Source organism: Strix aluco, chromosome 8 (genome assembly GCF_031877795.1).
Source record: "Strix aluco isolate bStrAlu1 chromosome 8, bStrAlu1.hap1, whole genome shotgun sequence".
Classification (NCBI taxonomy): Eukaryota; Metazoa; Chordata; class Aves; order Strigiformes; family Strigidae; genus Strix; species Strix aluco.
The window spans coordinates 1,532,074-1,556,322 of NC_133938.1; the positions used below are offsets into that span (position 1 = coordinate 1,532,074).

The 24,249-nt window shown below is 40.9% G+C and overlaps 1 protein-coding gene across 1 annotated transcript in view; it reads right to left on the reverse strand.

Annotated features, from left to right (window-relative positions):
- LRRC7 (leucine rich repeat containing 7) overlaps positions 1-24,249 on the reverse strand; it is a 171,707-nt gene that overhangs the window by 25,124 nt on the left and 122,334 nt on the right. The window contains exons 13-18 of the mRNA XM_074831760.1: positions 16,736-16,805; positions 14,680-14,779; positions 13,839-13,963; positions 8,738-8,938; positions 418-529; positions 20-200 (exon numbers count right to left, since the gene is read on the reverse strand). Of these exons, the coding sequence (XP_074687861.1) occupies positions 20-200; positions 418-529; positions 8,738-8,938; positions 13,839-13,963; positions 14,680-14,779; positions 16,736-16,805 (789 nt within the window). The remainder of the gene's footprint in view (positions 1-19; positions 201-417; positions 530-8,737; positions 8,939-13,838; positions 13,964-14,679; positions 14,780-16,735; positions 16,806-24,249) is intronic.

The following is a 24,249-nucleotide window of genomic DNA, read 5'->3' on the forward strand; positions in this document are numbered from 1 at the left end:
GTAAGAAAGATGATCACACCTGTTCCCCCACAAAGAGTTATTCACTGCTTCTTTAGCCGTTGTCTGCAAGGACCCCATTTTAACATGCGCGTTGGAGGACCCTGAGGAAGCCTGGGAAGGGGAATAGTCTGAGTAAGTGCCTGAGGAAACGCTGTTATTCAGACAATGGATCTTATCTGCTTCAGACTCATCTGTCGATTCTGAAACAAAACACAGCAAACGTTTTCAGGAAGTGGTATTTGAAAACTAAATTCCAGAAAAATACATTTGTAAATTGATACTATGGATATATACACACACGTGCACAAATATGCACGTAAAATGTCTTAAAATCAGTGATGCGTAGAACATCTCAAGCAATGTGTCTGTGTACATTACATACACTTTCAGCTAAAAGGTTGTAAGTCGAGTCAGTACCTTTCTTATCTTTACCCAGAAGAACAAGTTTGGGTGGGTACAACGGAGTCTCTGGCATGGAAGGACGAAGTTCCCCTATCCTCATCTCACTGGCAGGATGTCCAAAGGCATCCTGAGGAATATAATAACGGAGAGTAAACATAGGAAACAGAATCCACTTCAAACTGCAACGAACAAACATTTCACAGCCTTCTTTTCATGAACGTGACAACACACTGAAACCCCACCATACGGGTAGTGTCTAATCATGCTGATTTGTCGGCTGAAAATTCTAATTAGTCCTACACAAATACTTGTAGAAATTAGGGTGATGTGTTCATTCTGAAAATGTGGACAAAACAGATGGAACTTGCAAGATACATCAAGGCCATGTAAACACTTTTGATGAAGTAAAGGTCACAAAAATGCAAGCTGCCAGTAGAAATAAATAGAAATTTAGAATAAACAATTACTTCTTATTTCAGGAGTAAGTATTCCTCATTCATTTATTCGTGGTACAAGTCCTTCCAAAGATACAGCTGTCCCTATAGCTATGTTTAATTAAAATTACTTTGTCTCTAAAGAGTTTTTTGCTAAATTAAAATGATTCAGATTTCATAAACTTCTCACTGAGAGTTCGGCAAATCTTGACCTCCAAAGACTGCCCTGCACAACTGTTTTGCTGTTCTAGCCAGCAACAGGGTATATACTGAAAATAACATGAGTTCAAAAGTGGAAAGCAAGTGAGATGTAGTCTTAGAGATATTTTAAATTAGGACATTTAAATCAGGCTCATAGGATAGCTAGAAGGGAATGAAGACACCAACGGTGAATCAGTGGCATTTCTTATCCCCGGCAGGAAGTTCAGAAATGAGAAAGACACTGATCTGAAGATGGGTGTCCTGGGGAGAGAGGGTAGGGGATGATACTGGGGGAACCCTGCCCTCAGGAGGGGATTTAGGGAAAGGCAGCCGGAAGAGCGAGCCCTAGGGGAAACCCTCGCTGTGGATGTTGGTGCAGGGCTCAGGGAAATGTGATGGAAAGGGAACCGGTGGAGGTGGGCATGGCACCACTGGAACGTCGTGCCAACGCATCAAGATCCCTGCGGGTATGAGAGGGGTACGAGAAACATGCGTTGTCTTGGAAGTGAGAGGATGAGCTGTGATTTCATAGAGGGTGGGAGGTGGAGAAGGAGAGTATCTAGTAAAAATAGGAAGTTTCTGAGAGATATGAGAAAATCGGTAATTAGTAGTATAAATAAGGAAGGAAATGGTTAGGAGAAATATATTTAGGAGGGAACTTACACTGATGGGGACACTATGAGGATCTCTGTACCCCGACATTTTGTTGTTAAAGGTACTCCAGTGATTTTGCACAGTGAAGTCAATAAAGGGAAGAGATGTAATATTTAGAGAAACAATTTAAAATGGAGTACCAAAACCAAGCCAACATTAGTAAAATGAAAAATGCTACAGTATTTTTAAAATTTACTTCTACTCATAAGGAGAAAACTTTCAGAGGTTTACTCTCCATTAACTCCTTTTTGTAGCTACAGTGGAAACAGAGAAGCATTTGCCATGTGATTTATCCTTGAAGTATAAAATTGTATTTACACAACAGCTATTTTAATCCTTCTGCACTGGGTGTTCTACTGTACGTAATACCACACCAAACCAGCAAAGAGCAGGTATCCTCACAGCCCATTTCATTAACCCTCTCAGCGCTAACATTTAAGCAAATAGAGCTACATACTGATTCTTAGATGGTGTAAAACATTCAAGACTTTAAACTATTCACACGGAGAGATCCCTTGTTGTGGATGGTATTTCTTATGTAACAGTAGTAACATACGTACAACTTAAAGCCAACAATAGAGCAACAGCATTTTTCCAGTGCAGCACAATCATTTTTTAGTGCAGTGTAACAAACTTATGCAAAACCATTTTTTGAGAAACAAACAAGTGCACAGCATTCACAGACTGTGAAATTCTCCGCCTTTGGAGCATGATGCATGTTAAGTTTCTTGTACCTCTGAGCTTTTCATATGCTCTTTCTCATTCCTCTCTGGGATTTCCAGAGGTTATTTATGAATAAGTGTTGTCTGTATCAGACAGGTGGCTCTTTCGGAATCCTTTATTTTCTCTATCTTAAACCTAGAATCCCAATACCATGCCATGAAACGTCCAAAAGTTCTAAGCTTAAAATAAAACTACTTGCTGTAAGATGGGAAGAACTAGCAGTTCAATTTTTGACATAATGATGAACCAGGTTTTTATTTCAAGTGCATGATTTTATGAAGTTTTCTATGTTATACTCCTTTTTTTTTTTAGCCCCTATTCCAACAAAAATCAATATACTTTTGAAATAACTAGTCTGGCATTTGTGAATATGCCATTAAAGTGAAATACGTTGTAAAAAACCAAAATCATACTCCATTTAATTCTACTCTGTTTAAGAGGACCTTTTTTCTTACAAGTCCAAGAACAAAAAAGCCACTAACAGGAAAAAAAGAGTATTATTAATAGAACCAATTGCAAGAACAAAGGGAAGGGATAAATGAAACTGTGTTGTGTCAGAACTTATTCCTCAGGACTAATCAGAGAAAGATATAGGTAGAGGACAGAAAAATATGGTGAGGTGTTTCCCAAGAGAAAATATGTGGTAAAAAGCATTAAAATAACCGGGAAAGAGAAATATCACCAATTATTCATGCTGACAGCACAAGAACATTAAATTATAATCTGGAGAGATGGAATTTTTAAAATAACCTAACTCTTAAGAGTCCGCTTGCAAAGAATATAAAGCCCCTGCATAGAGCGGACCAGGGCTCGGGGCAGATGCAGCACGCACAAGGCAGAGGAATGGATATGTAGAGGGTTGGCAGCACTTCTAAACTGGAGAAGGCTAGGTCAATCTGAAGAATGACAAGCTGGCTATAAAGAAATGGAGAAGAAAAGAAATAAAGGGATTGCGGCAAATGTTACTCAGTCCAGATTTTACTAAAACTTTAATGAAAGAATAAAGGAGATCACAGAAGGTGCAGGGCCAATGCAGCCAGACAGCTATTGGAATATCCCTAGGCACAAGCAAGACAAACTGAGGCACAGGCTTCTTTCCTGAGAATCACAGTTAGTGGTGTGGTTTTGTAACAAAAACCGCTGAGCCACGTACCCACAGAAAAATGGCAGCACTTCCACCTCTTGGATCTGCATGGCAATGGTTTCAAAGCCCCACCAAATAGTCTTCTCCTGACAAAAATCACAAAACGAATTTTATCTGAAGCTCTGCATGTGAAAGGCAGTCACAGTTCTGGGTATTTTGCTGTCCAAGCTAGCAGTTGTCAGAGTGATCTGAATAAAATTCAGTCGCCAATCCAGGAATGCACTGAGTCACCCCAAACCATGGGATTATCCCAGAAGAGAGCTGAGTGGAGGATCTTCCACCTGCTCCTAAACCTCTCCCACTCCTCTGGCTGCAGTGGCAGCTTCAGAAAGGCCAGTTTCAGTAGCCCTTAGAGCTGAAGGTTGTCCCAGACAGGATGCGAATACAAGATATAAGTGAACTGGTGGAAGGAAAACTTCTGAATGTGGATACGGAACCTGAAAGTGGGAGAATGAAGGAACCCTGGCACAGTTCCCACCTGCAGAGGTGACAGAGCAGCCAGCACAACGTTACGGCACTGATGCAGTGCACCCTCGCCTTCCAGCTCCAGCAGGCAATCTCACACGTATGACAGAGCTTTAAAAGGAGGTATAAGTACATGAGGAACAGACTGGGGCAGAGGGAGCTTTTGGGACTCCGCATGGAAAGACATAGTAGATCCTGGAAAAAGCTGTCACCTGCAGGTAGGACATAATGCTTGTTTCTGCCATGTGTCTCTGCCTTGCAGTCCAGTGGACCGGCAAGCAGGTGGAGGAATGCCAGCATTAACCTTCCCTACTCAGGTGGTCAGAAATACACCCAAGGGGATGCATCCAAGAACCGACCAGAACTACCTATCATCAAAGAAACCAAAGTTAGAGACCCCCAGTCTACAAAGATGTATTTTAGAATGAAAATTTCCATTTCCAGTAGTTTAACCTCATATGGCTAAACCTGTTAGCTGCCATGGTCAAGATGCTGCAAAGCCAAACTGCAGATGTTTATCCAAGCAGTTGTCAGTCATGTACTGCAGAGGATGGGAGACCTTCCAACATCCTCCTCAGTTAAAACCACGGAGAGGCTCTGGTCCAGCTCTATGTAGTCTTCAGCGTGAAGACAGAATTCTCAGTGCTGCCCTGAGTTACAACACCCTGATACGTGAACCGCACTCCCTGTGCTCTCCCATCTCTGGAGGAAAAGCTTCTGCTGCTCCCCGTCTAGGCAGCAATGCGCCCAGCTGCACACATCTCACCAAGGCTGCTGCCGGTAGTCTCAGGCCTTTTGCAAAGAAGCCGCTCTATGGTCCCTCAAACATAAAGCAGGTCTGCATGCCCTGCGCGTGCGAGTCTGCGCAGAGTGCCATGTCCACAGAGGCAACACTGCACCTCCCGAGTCCTCACGCAGGCGGGGACAGACACAGCAGCAGCCTCAGGAGTCAAGTGATGTCTCGGACCGATTTTACGGAAGGCAGGCTTTATCTTGGAGGCAGCCCTGAAAAATGCCCCTCCAATCCAGACACTCGGATGAGGTCAGGCGGAAGTCAAAGTAACTCAAAATGAACTCTAGGACATTTGACATCCTACCTGAAGAAAGGTCTCCTGTGAGTCAGACCTCCAGATGAATAAATCGTTACCTCCTTTCTCCTTTGACAAGAAGACACCAAGGTCATAACCTCAGTAAAGATTTTTTGTGCCATGGAGAAACCAAAAACTCTATAATGAAGACATTTCTGACTCCTGGTAAAATACAGCTAATTCTGTTGCAAAGAGCCTATCACGGTATGGGCTTAAAGCAGATACAAACCAAGAATCTTTAGCAAATATTCCTCTCCCACCGAGGAGAGACTGTCATTGTGCATCTCATTAGTGGAAAACAGCTCCCACAACAGACACATCCACTGAATCAATTGAAGCCAGGCATCCTGGGGGAAATAAAAGTCTGTAAGTTTTTCTGGAAAGGCAAGATGATCTTTTCAGAGTCTCTGAAACTTTCACTAAAAACAAAACAAAAAGAACCCTCTACTCTACCCCTACCCACCCCAAAAAAACCCCAACCGAAACCCACAGAGTAACAAAGTCAGAAGTTAAAAGGATCGAGGTCTTCTTTTGACTGAGATGAGATGAAGGGCTCGGAAGATCCAATACAGCTGAGGTGGTATTTTTCTAGCTGTTACACGAGCATCTGCACCTGCACCAGACCACTCAAAGAATAACACTCTCTCCTTTTTACTCAGCATTAATAAACCCTCTAGGAACTAACTCAAAGGATGGAATGCTGCAGGTTGGACTAGGAAAGATGGGTTTTAATCCAAGGCTGAGAGTTATATAGAAGTATTTCTAGTTTATTTGTCAGTCCATACATATCAAGAATATTAACTACAAAGATCTTAATTGCTGATTTGTGGTATTTCTCATTGTTTCTCACAGAAAGGCTACATGACATGCTAAGTAATCCCAGACTTCCTTTGGTCCAAAATGCACATTGTTCAGAATGATGTAGGACAATGAAGAGGTTTATTTAAAGGACAATGAAGAGGTTTATTTAATTGATGATTAATTAAGAACTTGTTTGCTTATTATTACTGAGGTGGAGGATGATACAGGGGATTTGAAAGGTAGCTTGTTACTTATTTCAGATGCTCCCTTTAATTATTTAGAAACAGTTTTGTGAAGAGACATGTAAATTAACTGGCAGAAAACCCAAAAGAGATCAGAAAAGAAACCAGCTTATCTGGCCTCCGAGGATGAAAAAGTGAGCACTGCACCTGAAATTAAATTACTTTGTTATTAGAAACTGTCTTCAGTCTAAATCTACATCAGAACACACCTGCATTTTCAAACTGTATTTTAACTTGGCTTGAGATCATGTCTCCTAATTATCTGAAAAGCAAATGGAGCTTAATTATGTTTTATTTCATGTGTTACAACTGAAATCATGGTAGTATTATTCATAAAATCATTCACACCTTTTCTACAGTTTCCCGTATCTCTTATCGTCATACAGGAAGCTGAAAAGAGGAAAATGTATACCTCACCCTGCTTTACAGCCATAAAACCTTCCTGGTGTCATTAGTCGTATGAACAACAGGAACACTTGCTTTCTTTTCTTTAGCTGACAAGACAGTGTGTTACTAGTCTTGACTACGTACTAGGGAAATTAAAATATGACAAAGTTCCACCATCTTCACTATTATAATAACAGAAGATGAAAAATACATCTTCACTGATATAATGGAAATAGTCATGCACTCACGTCAGTTGCTTGTGGTAGAAAATTAACTAGGAAATTGCAACCACATTATTTAATTGCACTTCAGGAATTATCACAGGGTCTTCAGCAATTCAACTACTCTTACAGAATGTTTTCTGTCATGCAATTAACAGTTCATGTACATTTACAGAAAAACTAGATACGATTATTTTTCTGTTGCCGAAGTGAATGCAATTTTATCAGAGAATGAAACGTAAGAATGAAACTCATCTGCAGCTTTTTCTATGTTAGAACACAGTATGTGGTCACACAAGTATTTTATGGGGTTGCTGCCATTTACTCTTTCCTTATACCTCCACAATGGAGGTGTCACAGGGCTCTGCATACTCACAGGACTCTGCTGGGGCTCATTTAACTGGGATGTTAACATTTTAGTTTAACAACTTAACATTTAGTGTAACAGCAGCTAAACCAGTACAGCCATCTACTTCTGAAGCCTGCATCACCAGACACAGCCACAAGACCAAACCCCTAATGTCTTTGTCAGACAACACTGATTCAAATTCCAGATACATAATGTGTGTGTGTGTTCACAGGAAGGATAATTCAAACCCGCAGATATTCAAGTTCAAAAGTTAGATGATCCCAAACAAATTGTATGTATTCAGCAACAACAGCAGAACATGTCAATACTCATGTCATGAGATGTAAGTTGGTTCAAAGGCCAAATTTACACAGTAAGAAAGGAATAATGATGGAATTTAAGATTTCCGATTTAGATAAAAACATGAATGATTTAACTTAAATATTTTAGCTTGAAGTACTACCCAAAACTGTGCCTGGAAAGTCTTCTGAAGCCATCTTAAGAGAAAACTTTTGTGGTTTTTTTTTTTTTTTTTTAAGAAATGAAAATGTTTACCTGGAAATAAAACACACAGTACTGACAGAGCAGCTACAGTGACTGCTGAACAGGTAAGAACAGCCCATCTGAGTTAAGGATATGGAAGATCGAGGAAGAAAAATTCATGTATCCACGGCTAGCCAGAGACAGGGATATTTCAAGGACAATCAATTTATCGTCATTTTTAAATAACAAAGGAGTGAAAAGATAATAGGATATTTTTTTTCCTCATTTCTTTCTTTTGAACATTAAGGCATCAAAGATTTTCAAGAATGCTGGTATTGTAGACCTGTCCAAGGTTATAAACTATCAGTACATACTGCCAAGGTAAGAGATTTCCCTTATTTATAAACTGTGCCTGCACAAAGTCAGTCGTTAGTGTGAATGTTAATGAGTAGATGCCCTCTGAGACCAAGCTTCAGCTATTTGCGACGGCACTGCAGGAGACTGCAGTATTTAGGAATCTACCTTTCAGTGACTGCATTCATGTTCCAGTGGAAGATTTCGTTACTGCACATTCTGATCCACTTCTGGCAAACATGTGAGGGCCAGAGTCTGCAACTCCCTGCAAGTTGCTGTTCCGGGGGTGCCTGATCTAAAGTTCCCTGCAGTCGAAGAAGCACCCCTGCTGACTTAATTAACTTCTGACAAGGTGAATTGGCTCTCTACTACACGTAATGCGAATAGAAGAAGCAGAACCTAATGGCATGGTAGGGTCAGACATAACAAACTGATTTGTCATTAACATATTTGACACAGAAATACACTTACTTAAGTCTGAGATGTAAATTGTGATCAGGTCCATTCTCCTGCTAATATGCAAGTCTCTCATATCATTAAAATTTAGTAGAGTGCTTGTATATATTAATACCAGAATTCAGATCTACGTAGATTTTAAAACCAAAAGTCTGTTAAACTCAACAGTATTGGGAAAAACAGCAACTCAATATAAAACTAAATTAACTTTACGGAACGAAACTAGAATCGATTAGGTATGAAGTTCACAGCAGATGCAGAATATCATTTGATGGAGTTATGTTAAAAGCCCATCTCGAACTCTTGAGAGGAACAACGATCCTTTTACATTACCTCCACTGAAATCTCCTTTGGTGCCATGGGCCACTTGTGCTCATACTTTTCTTTCACAGTTTGTTCACTGTTCGCAGTTGGTGTTGAGTTCTCAGGCCGTACTCCATGGCTTGTTTTGCCCACCAGATTTTGAACTGATTTTACCATATTCTTTAAATCCTCCGGGTATGGAGTGGGATAACGTTTTAGATTTATTTCAACCTGAACATTCATAAAAAGAATTAAAGCACAAATACAAAATGAAAACAGCATGCAAACTAAAACCATGGTTTACAGTACTATGGCTAAGTGCAAATTCCTCAAATTTTTAATTAATCTATTTGAGGTAATGTGTTACATAGAGCTATCTTCATGGATTTTTGGACTGAAATTTGCTCTGTTACACTATGTCAACCTATAATGGAACTTCAGTGACATAAAGTAATGGATGGGAATGGTTCCCTATAAGCCTATCTTTTACCCTGTGAGAGTATTGTATTTTAATGCTACACTTTGTTTGAGAGTACTGACATATTAAATCACACTTTTTCAAAACAATACTGGTGTAAATGCAGAATTAATTTAGCTATGTTCAGTGTACTGATTTAATCTGAATTATCTACAGCAGCTGGGAACAGAATCTGATCTACTGGGAGCTATTTGCTCTTTGAGATGTATAACGTACGTACATGCACTCAAGCGTATTTTACTCTTTTCTTATACAGAAAATGCAGGAAAACAGGCTCAAACCACTACAGAAAAATCACCCTAAGTCACACTGAATAGCACTTCAACTGACTGACAGACCCACAGATTTTCTAGAAAACTCCACGTTTTAAGTTTATCATTTTTATCACTCAGAAGTAGAGAAACACTGTATTTCCCAAGTCCGAAGCAATCCTAATTTGGAGACAATTCTACAAAATCTCAGGGTTGAGGGAAGAGTGGCTGAGAAGGCTCGTGGATGACATCACCTTACACATTATACTATCAGCAAGCTGCTCTGAGGAGATGGTGCAGCAAGTGACCACATCGGGAATGATCCAAGGAGGAAGGAGGACACATCGATGCTGACCTCTCCTTACACCTCCTCTGCTGCGCTACAGACATATTTTGCCCTCTGAGCACCGCGGCACACCCTCAGGAGAGCTGCACGCCTCCATCCCAACAAGGCACAACCTTGGCAAGGCTGCCTGGGCCGTGCATGGTCTGTCCCTGGAGCCTGGCCTGGGCAGATGCTTCCCTCAGCACAGGGCCCTCTCCTCCACGGAGCACCTCCTGCCCTGCCTCCACCGCCTTTGGCCCAGCTGCGAGAGCTGGTTGTGGCTTAAGCCCCACCCTTGGGAGTCACAGGGTGAACCCAAAAGCAGGCCCTGCGGAGTGGAAGCCCACCGCTGTGGGCACGGAACAGCCACCAGACACGCACAGGGTGCTGTCGGAGCCTGCCATGCTCTTTGGGCCGGAATTTGGGGTGGAAATGCAAGAAAATCCATCAATGGAGTGAAATTACAGCTCCCAGTGCAAGCTGTGCGTGTCAGGATAACTGTTCCCAATTATGATGCTGTGAAATTTGAGATTACTCCACATTTACCATGTAGTGAGTGTTTGGAAGCATTTACCTCATTGTGTACGTGAGGTAAACAAAGGGAGCGTACTTTGAATAGCTCACTATGAGAGTGGTTGGATTTAAAATTCCTAACGAGTAGGAAAAATGTAATTTTGGATTCAAATGAACATGATAGGAATATTTTAGAAGCAAAAACATGATCGATTTGGAAAATAAAACTGTATGAAATACTAGCATACAATTCTCAACCACAATAGAATAAACATTACAGATAATAGATTCTGACATGACTTTAACATAAAACGTTAAAATGTATGACTATGATGTCATATGTCAATAAAGAATTTAAACAGAAAAAATAAAGTAAGTCTGTAAAGCATTACTAAAGCTCTGGTTGATTTACGGTTGAAAGAAATCGTATTTAGATGTGGCCTAATTAGGCAATTGCTTTTTCACAAAATTCAGACCATGATTTAAGTGTAAGGTCTACAGACAAATGTAGCTAAAAGCCAAGTCATAGAGCAAATCCTTGCGAAGTACCAGTCCAGGAAAAATTAACCGACAGACTCTCATGAGATAGACAAGTCATAGACAGGGATTTCAGCAAGAGTTTCGTATCACTGTGAGTAATAACATTAAACAGCAAAAATACTGGCAGCAGTGGTAGGTGATATCCACTAGAATGCAGATATTTTCATCACTGATTTAGACTTCTCATAACAGAGGAAATCTGTACTCCCTGTCAATACAATTCTTGTATGTTTAATGCTACATGACCCTGAAAAGGGAATTTTCAAAGTTCAAAATTCTTGATGGAAGAAGTTATTGAACAATTTCAATTACCAAATCTATTTTAACATATAGTTGGCTGAGAGTTCAGTTTTAACCATGAAAAGAAGTGAAAACTATGTATGCTTTTATACAATGCTACCAATGTTTGTGGCTACTGCCTATTGATAACTTAAGGTAACCTTCCAATTCATCCCATAAATGTCTGGTGAAACAGCTGAAAACGTACATGTTAAAAACTGCTCAAGCCCTGCTGCAACACACGGAGGGAGTGACACACACTAAGTTCTCAAAAGGTTCCAGCAATCAGCTTTCCGTTCACGGGCATGCACCTAAACCCAGGCTGGTGAACAGTTCACTCAAATAACTCTTTACAACACTTCTATGGTCATTCATATACAGAAATTCATTGGTGTTACTGGGAAAGAGCATGGACATACCAGAAGGATGCAACTAAGCATTTCTATCTTACTAATAGTAATTGAATTTGAGCTCATTTTTACATAGCTTGGGCATAAAGGCAATTTTCCATGATAGGGAAAAAAAACCCCACACCTCTTCAATAGGAAACCTTTTCCTTTCACAGCCTGGCAAGATTTCCTGGGTTTGAACAGTATTATTTCTCTACTTTCAGTTTTTACAAACTACAGGTATTTACGGGTATCTGGTGTACACACATTGCGATACAAGAGAGGAGAGATGTAGCTCCCTGCTTAGCTTTTCGTTTAATAATTCTTCCCTATATAAGCAATAAATGCAGCATCAGCTGCAAAATCTTGTGTTTGGTCTGCTGAGAAGAAGTTAGGATCATTATGGAGAGGAACATCGGATTGCATATGGGAGTAGAGGAATCTCCTGCAGATACAGACTCATGTACTACAACCTGGTTTATACCCGCTCTCTGCGGAGGAAATGCGTTTTGGTGTTGGACTCTTGCACAGCTAAGGGGCAGTGATACAAAGGACAAAGAGTGCCTTGACCTTCGGACGGCCAAGCCAAAACGTTCTGGAGAGGTGCAGCCTGGCGGGACGTGGCTCAGCCCCCGGCACAGACCGCTCCTTGCGCTGGCCGCAGGCTGCCCGGCCCGTCTCCTGCTGTCACGGGGCCGCGGCCGCAGCTGACCCACCTCCAGGACCGCCAGCTCCGCGCCACAGCCCGCGGCCTCGGCAGCAGCTGCCAGGGATGAGCAAACAGCCCAGGCAAGAAGCGCCACCCCAGAGCGCCCACAGCACCCCGAACGGCTCCGGTATGGAGCGCCGGGCCCTGGCACCACAGCACCCAGAGACGTCTGCTCGCAGCAGGGGCACAGGTCAGCTATTTCTGTGAAGTGCTGTTTCTAGGAAACCTGAAAATGTGGTACTGGGTCTTGGATTGCCTCCCCGTTTCCCATACAGCAGATGGCAGCACTGGAACTGAGCTACAGGAACAGCGCTCAGTGGGTGAAGGATTTATTTTTTCTACTAGAACAGTTTACTCAAAGGAAATATTTGTTTCAATCATTCATAGTGTTCTGAAATGTATTAAACCCAAAATGGCTAAGTGATACAATTCATATATTACATTTCAATATTTAAAATAATGCTTGCAAATAACATGTAATATGATTAAATTCTTTTATGATCTCAGAAATTGATATCTATTTCTCTGTTAACATTTCAGTTGTTCTGCACATTTGGACAGCCATATTACCCACAGTTAAAAGTCCAGTAAGAAGTGGGGGAACAATATAAACCTCTCCCAGATGCTCTGTTTTCCATATATGATTCATAAACCTGTGATTCATCTGGGGTAAAATTTCAGTTTAATCTATTTATTGTGAGGCAAAGGTTGAGTTTTGACTTCATTTTCTATTTCACTGAAGCAGCAGAGTCCCTTATCTCTGGTAACAAGAGCTAGATGAAAACTCCAAACTGGGGAAAATACTAAAAAAGAAAAACCTAAAATTTCAAAGAAGATCTAAATGGAATGTTAATTAGCTATTAATGACAGTATCATTAATTTTAAAAGAAAGCTATGATTTCTATCTCCTCATATGATTTTTGTCTCTGGCAATACATTTTATGTTGGGTATCACAGAATTGTCTAGAATTTGCAGTGTTTAAGTGTTTGATCTGGGGTAATTCCTTTATGTTATTCAAGAAATTGAAACTTTCATGCCACATAAACATAGATGATCCTGACAATACCCTTCTAACACTGTAACCAATTAAGGGCTCAACTGAAAACTCTGGAATTATATTAAAATTTCAGATAACTGGGTGAGGTTATTCATGTTCTGATCTTCATTTTTGGTAGGCTACAAAATTGATGAGAGATACCCTCTCCACTGCACATTCCTGTGGAACCCCATGAAGTTGCAAAGCTCTTGCTGACTTCCACTTTGAGAGGAATACAGAATCCCCTATGTGATCGAAGTATTTCTGAAGAACTAGGTGGCTGGACATTAATTTTAAATCTCCAAACATTCTGTGTTAATTCTGTCTTTGTGACAAAGCACCTCTCACAGTAGGAACCCGACATTAGGGTTGTGGGCCTGAACTGACTTACCAAGTCAAAGTTTTGCTGTCTAGACTGCATCAAAAGCAGAAACTGGTAACGTGTCCTTCAGGGAGCACAGATATGCCCTACTTCCTCAACTGCTGTACTTGAAACATGGTGACGAGTACTTTCTGGGTATTTAGAACACAAAAATAGTTCAATTCAAGATCTGGAAATTGGACCCTGTCCATAATATGTGAATACCAGAATAAATCAAATAGAACTTACCTTAACTTTCCCTGCATTTTCCTCCTCCTCCTTTTTTTCTTCAAATTCAAAGGCAACAGTCATACGTTGCTGTCTCTGCTCCTCCCATAAAGTAGGGTTAAAACTATCACTGTCTGACTGGAAATCTACAGTTAAATTGCAAACAGCAATGCACAAGAACAAGTAATTAGTGCCCGCAGCAGAAGATTGGAAGTGATCTAAAAAGACATATTCTTGATCCTGTAATCTTGGGTTACTGTTTTAAAACTGTTGAGGGGGCAATGAGAGTAGTAACTGATAAACCATTACAGAGTTTAATATTAAAACTGAAATGAGAGTGATGGGAAGCAATGGGGCAGATCTGGAGCGGTGTGGGGTATGAAAACTCTCTATCTTAACGCACTATGTGAGGAGCCAAACCCTCCCTTCTGTCAGGCTGAGAGCTCTGAACCTCACGTGCCCAGGAGCTGGCCCAGCCCTGGCTCTCCCAGACGGGCCCGGTGTCTTTGCAGGGTGAGCTGGCTCTGGCCAACAGCCTGTTTGCACAGCAGCAGGGCACTTCCTACAACTTCTGTCCCACGCACACTCAATTCCCAGGTTCAAATTGTTTATACAAAGCCATTCTTCTGAAAATGAAGTGTTTAAGAAAACGTAAACCTGACGGCCTGAGAATAATGGATTTGTGAAGAGGATTCCTTTGCGTATGACCAAACACAGATGCTTACACATGCACCACTGGCTTTAGGTGTCAGGAGAGACACTGGCACACAGAACCACATCTGAAACCCCTTCCTCTCCCTCCCGCTGTTTTCTCCTCCACTATCCGCTCCTGCCTCTGTAGGAGCTGCTGATGGCGTTTTACCTTCATCACTGCGGGGTTGCTGGGGAAACATGTAGTTAGTCAGTACTCTCTGCTTTGTTTCTGGGTGAGCCTCGGTTTGCAGTGGAATGAGAGCCTTGGACTGCACAGGAAAGGCAAAACAGACAACTGTTAACTCAGAGCATGGATGTTAACCGAGACGGGACTTTAGCACTTGGTAAATAGAAAATACAAGATTAACTAAAATTCTGTATGAAAATACATCTCTCTGTGGACCAAAACAAGTATTAATCTGGTGGAAATGCCTCCTCTCCCATTCCTCACTTCTGCAATTCCTACCAGGATCAACAGAAGACTAAATACTAAACACTAAATATCAGAAATAGTGCATGTTCGGAGTCATCCCAGTGAGGAAGCTAAAGGATGAGCGGAACAGAGCTGCAACTACACAGTTAAAACACCCACATTCTGGCTGTGATCTATCTTAAGCTAGGGCTAACGAGGAGTAAATTCACGATACTTGTTAGTTCATCTGAGGGTAAACCTGGTGCCAGATACTGGAGAATTTACATGGTGGCACTCTGAATATTCAGATGTTACTGTTGTGTTTTACTTCAATTGACTATTTTTTATTATTGTTTTGCTCTAATGTGGCATCTAGGAGTGACTGTCACAGTTCATAGAATAGGAATTAACCTATGCCATACCCTAGAAAAGTCAAAATGCTGAAGGAAGTCATGCAATGGTATTTTTTTAATGGAAAACAGAGTGAAAAAAATGAGAATTCTAATTTAATGCATTAAAATTTGCTCATTTCCTCTTATTCCTGCCACTTTGTCTCTCCTCCCTTCAGCTCTAAAACCTTTTGCTTAGCTATAAAAGCAAAAAGCACGTTTGAGAAGCGGTGCAATAAGCATGTACCAGTGCAAATCTAGTGGCTGCACGGCCTCTAGCTTTGCAACAATCCGAGGGCAGGGTCGAAGGGCAGGCGCTGGCAGGAGCCAGCAGGGATCCCACCTGACACCTCATCGAAGCAAGGAGCCCGTCTGCCAGGCTGTGTGCTCCGGGCAGGCATGGGCTCTGCTCTCAGCGGTTCTGCGGCTGGCGGCTCACGGCACAGCCGTACGCGCACCATCCCCTGCAAACAGGCAGCTCTGGGACCCCAGTGTCTGCCCTTTCTCATATGGATAAGAGGATGGATTCATTTCCAGTAGCATGATAATTGGCCCCTGAAGAATTATCCTCGTCAACCTCAGTTAAAGAGGGACAATATCTGACCATAGGCAGTATTGCAAAGTGAGAAAGATGAGATCGTGAGAATTTATTGAGATTAATAAAAACTGTTAGGTATGTCGAACATTTCTAACATTATACAAATGGAGTTTTTCTCCATTTAGAGTTAAATTAAGGAAGTGCAAAATTATTCTATCCACCAATCCTGGAAAAGATCGAGACTTATTTTAGTGCTGAGATGCTGGCTGAACTGTTACATTTCTCAGTGTTCATGTTACATAATTTGTGCTAAAATAGAATCCTAAAGAATATATAGTAGTGAAACCAAATCCCCTGGAACAAAGAAAGCCATACTTAAATTTAAAAGGAACTTAAATGAGAGTTTTCTCCAAATAAGACTAAGAGTTCTGGTGCATCTTTTACATGTTTAAACTCCCACTGACTTTAATGGAGTTTAAAATATGCAGGAATGGAAGCATGGACCAGAAAAGGGAAAAGGAAGATCATAAGAATAGAGGCACAGACGGACTAAAGGATGGGACAAACTAATAATAAGTTTGATAACAAAGTCTTACGTCTTCAATTTCTATTTACAAAATATTCTCTTGATACTTTTGGCCTTTATTTACTACTTTTGTAAGGATACAGAAGCTTAGCTAGGTGCAAGTAATAAATCCTGCAAAGGTGATCGATCTTTCCAAGTTAATAAGTAACAGCCAGAAGAATCTATTCCTTGATATGAAAGTATAAAGCTGGACTGGGAGCAAAATTCTCCTACAGTCATGTATTAAATTATAGGTTTCATTTACGGCTCTTGCTAAGACCCCTAGTAACTAAAGAAAATATGAATAGTGAAAGTCATTACCTGGTTGTCAGAAAGCCACAGAGCTGCCAGTTCTTTAAGTTTAGTAAAAGTGAATGGTAAATTCTTCAGTCTGTAAATGATAATATTGGAACAACATGAATCCTTCATTTTCACAATAGTTTCTTTTAAAGATTTGTATGTAGCATGTTTATCTTGATCATACTGAAAATGCTAGAATTTAGTACCTTTATTTTCTCTCACTCTTTACTAAAATCTAGTATTTTACTAAGGGCATTCCACATTAAGAGTGACATCTGGAACCTAAAGCTACTGACATCATACACTAAAGGTACTAAGGAGGTAACAATATTTTGCCTTGGCTATAATGTAACCAAAGTTACAGCTTGTAACACAGAAAACAGAAAAAATCTTGGTCCCAGGGAGACTCACAGGAAAGATGTAATAGTTTTCAGTGTAGCTAACAGAAATCCTTTTATTGGACATTTAAGTTTTGGAACAGAAATACTCTAAGATTATTAAAAATTCATTTTTCAGAAATGTTAGGAAAAAGATTAAAATAATATAAATATTCATAGTGTACCTAAATAACAAAATTAAATGAAACATTAAAAAAATTCACATTTTCATTATACATGTAACCACATTTCCTAAAACTGATCTGAATGTGGGAACGGGGAAATGATGCCTAGTTACTTGTGGCAACTTCACTCATGTTTTTCCCACTAACTAATTCTGAACATATTATTTTCACTTTCCAGTCTGTGCCCACACGAGAGGGCTGTCCTCACCACACATCCGTATCCTCCCATCTTTGTGTTACGGAAGGTCAAGGAGCTGGAGGACTGTAGGAAGAAATGGACTGACCAAAGGACTGTCTACAATGACAAAATCTGAGTGTGATTTAACAAAAAGAAAAGAGGAAAAGCCCTTTCCTGAGCAAGTCAGACAATCCCATACCGTGGAGAGAAAGGCTCTGACAGCTACGCTCCCTCACACCTTGGATAAAGACAGGCACTCCACTGGCAGGTACCGCACCTGCACGGCATCACCACGAGAATCCTTTGCCCCTCTACCAGCAAATAACCAACAATACTCCGACACCATCTTCGTATTAAAAATCTACCTGTATTTCTGGGGGATAAGCACCTCACAAGCTTTTGTACCACTGCCTCCATGCAGCGCTCTGGAAGTGTATCCATTATGGAATTATTTTGGATATATTTTTGCCACAAAGTCATTACCATTACAAATCGTGTTATTTCAGAAAGCAGTGTGTACTTACTGCAATTAACATATTTTCAAGATTTTAATAAGAATGCCTGATACTAAAAACGACTTATCTATAAAAGTGAAATAAATGGACGTGAATGTACACACATTCACAGTGTGCTATGACATAATCTCCAATGAAATGCCTGTACAGATTAGAGCGGTTTTACATGGGTGTGCATGTTTAAACCTAGAATTAATGCCATAAGAAAGTAAGGAGTGCCTAAACTACCTGAAATTTAGTTTTCATTCCTGTCTTATAAAATGAATACTGCAATGTGGAATAGTGCAGTATATGACATTCTTTATAAATTAGCGTTACAAGTTTAAGCTTTAATAGTTAGCATAAAGATTCTTAAACAGTGTTTATCCAGATGTTTTATTCAGAGCTTTTTTTCTCTATGTAAAAAGAGAAGAACTTTTGTTTTTCAAGTGATACCTTTATTTCTTTACACTTTTGGATTCAGTACCTGTAATGTAAGATTCAAAATGACAGAGAAACCTCTGCCTGCAGGGGGTTACTGGTGGTGTTTCCAATGCACTCTTGCTGAGCACTGTGCATCAAAGGGAGAAGCAAAGCTGGCAAGCATGCTTCAGAATTAATGTGTGGCAAGGGGATCTCCCAGCTGGCTTCCCAATTCCACATTCAAACATAACACAGAAGCTGTTATTTTTAATTCTTCTTTGCCAATAAGCCTGGATACCTGTTTTTAAATATCTGAAAAGGTCCGATTTTAAGGAGTCTTTAAAAGAAAAAATCTCAAATTAGGGATCAGCGAATGGAGGCATCCCAAATCATTACTGTTTTTTGAAAATTTTCAACCTCTTTTTCTAACTGCAATTTGTTTTTGCAAGTTTAAGACTGCTTTTTAAAATGTGTGCTGTAGGAACATTTCTCCTTCATCTGGACTAACAATGCACATGCAAACACTTAAACTTTCACGAACAACTGAATCACCAAGTGATTTTGCATTACACCCACTTTTAGAACAAGGCCCATGGTAATTGTCACTTACACTATATTAGTTTAACCATGAAAGGTAAACATATAAATTTTTTTCTAGCTTCATCAGTCAAAATAAGGGTATACTACAGCTACAAAGGATCTCAAATATTAGATATGCATGGATGTAGGCTGATTACTTCCTGCACGCCATAGGCCAGATTCTAGTTGGTGTAAATCAGCGTAACTCTGCTGATTTCAAAGAACTACCTCACATCATCCTCAGTAAAGGATTTGGCCGCCTCTGAAGAGAAAATTATTCATCAGTAATTGAAAAAAGTGCTTAATCTGCACTGCTTCCACTGATCTAATACAGGACTGCGACCAGACAGCAGTACAAAGAAATGTTGTTTATGGTTGTGCTATTCAACAGAGAACTCTTCTTTTATGCTTAAATGCTGAAACTTCTCACTAGACAGTTTAGAAAATTACATATGTAATTGTTTTTATAAATCTAAGGGAAAATATATTCACACTACTAGATGAAACTTTAATTGGTGTATAGATAGGTAATTAAGAAGATGGCCAAATTAAATGAACTTACAATTCACAGGCAAACAATGCTGTACCAAAATGACTTACTCTTACCACGGATGGTATTTCACTTGGCCTGAATAAATAACCTTTGCATGAGACCATCCTCTAGTGGAAGGTGCTGCTGACTGTTTCGGAGCAGCTGCAGCCCAACAGTCAGGACTGGGACTAGGCCTAAGAGACACACAGCCCTAGACCCCGCTTCCAGTCCTCAGGCATCAGCTGAACAGCATCCAGAGACGCGAAGTCTGGGAAAAGAGGATCTCTGAATCTTCAGAACAATCACACTAGTTCCAACAGCTGGCAGCACCCACTGCACATGCTTTCTTGCATGTGCAACAGTTTCATTCATGTGCAATTTTTTAATCACTAACAACTTCCATTTGCAATCTCTTAAACTGATTTGTAAAAGGAGCTGAAAATGCGATAGCCAAATTAAAGAAATCTCTCAGTCCTATAGAGATTACCTGTATTCATATTGATTAAATTACAGGTAAAATCATGTATGTCATTGGCAAATGTAAAAGTTTAAAAGTTATTAATAAAAATATTTCTTTTAAGGCAAACCCTGAAGCACCAACTGATTTTTCAGGAAAACAGCTATCCACAGTAATAGTTTGGAAAAGCATGAAATGCAGATGTTCTTTTTATACTGTTTAATTTTCACAAAGAAAAAGTTTCTTATGAGAAAAAAAAAAGGAGAAATTTCCCTTGAAGTTCCTCAGGTGAATAAACCCAAACTAAACCAAAACCAGCACGCTTTCTGAAATGACACCCCTAAGCATTAAACCGCTGTACCACAGGACAGCTACGGGGCAGTGTGTGACACCATTCTGGAATGAGGACTTTAGAATAATTCCTTCCAGTATTCATCCTAGATTACATCTTTTGCGTAATTTGTTAAATTCTTAAAGGCTGAATACTTTAAGAGTAAGCTAATGAATATTATTCATGGAACACAAGAAAAGCAGAGAAAATGTCATTGATACTGTTTAAACATAAAAAATATAAAATGTTGGTATTTGAGGGGTTGTATGGGGCACAGGTGGTCTTTGCTTTTATTGTAAGCATCCTGACAGACATAAATTTAACTTTTTTGGTTTTTTTTTCTCATAGTTTTGTAAAATAACCCACTACATATTTGTACCAGGTACTAAATTTTGGTTTTTACTTATGCCCTAAGTAAGCACGCTCAGAGTATGGGAAGAGTTTCCACTGATAATTAGTTTGAGTAATATAACATACAAAGAGCTTGCCAAACACCTAGGGGAACACTTCCTAGATTCATCGATGTGTATATTATACTTTGGTAGCATTCAGAAAGAATTTTCAAATAATAACCCAAATGTGAGAAACTGACGTCAAAACATGCTGAAAGTTAATCATAACAAGCAGCATTACAGTCAGTCGGTCAAGCCAGAGATAGCTGCTATTTGTGACAGTTCTTCAAGGTAACTCTCATCAAATTGATAAAAATAGGGCTTTCAGAGTGTGAAAGTTTAAAAGAACGTGATTCATATTAACCCATCAACATGCTGTTCACAAAACCACTTGTGGATATACATGGTCAGTTGTAATTACCTCTTTGGCTATGAGCTGGCTATGAGCAATATCGTATAATTAAATATCTAACCAGAAAAAGAAAAGGTACACCAGGGAACAGTCTTTTTTTGAATGGATCACGTAATCTTAGGCCCTTTTTTCCTCTAACTTCTGTGGGTGAGATTCAGGGCAGTAATTGCGTTCTGACCCCAGGACAGAAGCAGCAGTGTAAATACAGAAAGGTGATGATTCTTTCAGCTCTTCTTTAAGAACAATCTAAAACTAAAAGAAAGGTTACTTACCAGTAACCGATGCTCTTTGAGAAGTGTAGCCCAAATGTACATTCTAACAATTCTACCTCTCAATCACAGGACTCATACCTGGAAGGACTCTGAGGAGAGAGGAGAAGCAGATGGAAGACAAATGTATATGTGGACTACACATTGTGAAGAACACCGGTTACTGGTAAGACATCTTTTGTGCTTTGAATGAATCCCATGTGTACTCTTAACAGTGACTGAAGCCAAGCAGCTACCCCCAATGACTCGTTACGTGGTGGAGGTCTCGGTATCTCTCATGCAAGTAGTGATTGCACAGCTACTTTATCAAATGCTGCATTGGTTCTTGAAGCATTGGAGACAGTGTTATGCCCGGCAAAGGCAAGGATGGATCTCCAGGTAGCTGCACAGCAAGTATCCAGAGTGAAAACTTTCCTGACTGGAGAGGGTGAAGCCACCTAAGCTCTGCTCAGTTGCACACTAGCCCTCGTGTTAGACTCCACCTTAGCAATCTGAGAGCAAGTCAGGATTCGACCCGTCATTGCCTTTTATTGTGCAGAGACAACCGAATACTGCATTTCCCAGGGATGAAGAGCCTCTAACAGGGTAGAAAAGGTTTGAAGCCCTAAAGATAAAAGGAGAGAGGACTCCCAGCTATGGAGATGAGAAGTGTAGATCTAGTCTTAGAGTGTATGGCATGGGAAAGAAAAACTGGAGTCTAATTCCCTAGTTAAAATGGAATTCTAACATGAGTATTTGAAGGAAGTCCTGGAACTGAAACAGCTTCTGGTCAATTAAGATCAGCAAGGTCCATCTTACAGCAATGAGGGCCTTCAGAAGACGTGGAACAAGAGTGGAAGTCTGTAGTAGCTGAAACTACAGTATTAAAAATGCACTAGAGAGGGACTCCAAGCACTGACCCACCTTTGAGCAAAATGTGTCAACTCACAAAAATCTGAGATTCCCATTAGCCTGAGTGGCAAAGAGGTCTATGTCAGGTTTGCCTCCTTCCTGAAAGACATCCAATCAGGATTTTAGACCAAATCTCCCCAAATGTTTCTGACTTTCACAGCCAGACAAGCTCCAGATAATGCAAGGGAGGGAGAGCTCCTCCCTTCCTCCTTACACGGCACACCACAGTTGTCCATTGCTCCACGTGTGCGTGACCTTTCAGAGAGCAGACTCTGAATTTTCCATGCACTCTGGCGAGGCAAGTTCAAAGCCACCAACACTCCTGTACTCTACATGCCCTGAGCCAGAGCACTCCCTGTGCCATGAGGAGCATGTCCACAATGAACATTTTTGGTGGCAAAAGGGCATCTCTCAGTAAACACTTGAGTAGCTCGGCTACTAGCAGAGAAGTCACTGGGATAAAGGCAACAGCCTAAGAGGTTAACAGATACACAAATGCACATTTAGTCACAGTTGTAGATGCCGGAGGTGAAATTTGGTACATGACAAAGTAGGAGGAGATGACCCTGAGGCATCATTCACTGGGATGAACCTGCAGTGGACATCCCACTGGAAGACTGTGCTCCCTTTGTAAAACTACACACCGTGATGATCAGCGGGGGTTGACAGGCACAGCAACAGGGTCTGTTCCCTCCACAAGGAAAGTAACGTGCAAAGGTGCATGAGCAACTGCACACCTGCCAGAACGGACGCGAAATTCTCTCTGGTGTCAGGAGGAGAAAGTCATAAAGGACTGACCACACAAATTCTGAAAGAATATGTGATCCTATGTACAGTCCATCCCCATTAGTTATATAGTACAGGGAGTAACAGCTGCTCCTCAGAATATCTGAGCAAAGGTCGGAGCTTTCCTGCCAAAAAGGCTGCATCAGCAGTGTTTGGTGTGAACGGGGCTGCCTTAGCGGCGCCTGCAGAGGCCAGGGCTCAGCAGGCCTCCTACCAGGCTGACACAGAGCCCAGGACCCAGAAGCCCATCACCATCGGGTGAAGCACACACACTGACCCCTTGGCCCTTGACTTCCTGCTCTGCTTGCCTCTCTGTGTCTCTTCTCCCAGTGGCTCCAGGAAATATCCAGGAAAAGAGATGGTGTGCTCTACCTCCTCTGTCATATCTGAAGCAGGAAGTGTAGAGGGGCAAAATCTGTGGTAACATGGAAAGGGTCCTAGCAACAAGCGGAGCCCAAGTATGCTCCTTACTAGCACACACATGTGGACTCATTCAAAGACAGAATGGATATTGCCTTAATTTTAAGGAGAATGCAAAAATGGGAAAACAGAAAAGTAAAAAAAAAATATTGAAAAAATCCAACATTAAGATGGTATCTGAACTTCGTCCAAACTCTTTGGTCCCAAAACATTGAAACTTTTTAGTTTCGTTAAGATGGGAAGTTCCACAACAAAAGCATTATCACAGTGTCTCAGCAGGGCAACATTTAACCTCAGCCAGAATTGATACCAACAAAGGAGGAAAAATTTACTCCCCAGACCCCTCCAGAAAAGTAATGAGACAATCCAGCCAGGTTCAAATGCTGAAGGTCTACAGTCTGAGCAGCTCCTCTCTCTCCTAGTCTACTCTGTGCTCTCCCACTAGTTCTACAACGCTTACAACTTGCTGCACAGCTTTCCAGGTTGACTTTGAGAACAGCTTCCCCTCCCCCCCTGGAGGCAAAGGTCCTGCTCTCTGGCCCTGCTCACACCAGCTTTGGTAGCCAGTCTTCACCTCGAGCTCATGCTTGCCGGGCCCCATGGTGAGCAAACGGACCGTGAGGAGTGTCATACTATGAACACGACAAGAAGAATAACAGTTTCTTCCATTTTCAGTGGAAAATGGAAGTCTTCAGTCAGCAGGACTGCTGTTTTGGTGGCAGCCAGATGTCAGGTCAGCTCGGGCAGGAACCCTGCCTGCTCTTTCCCCCTCCACTGCCGCCTCCTCCCTCTCTCACCTCAGCAACAGC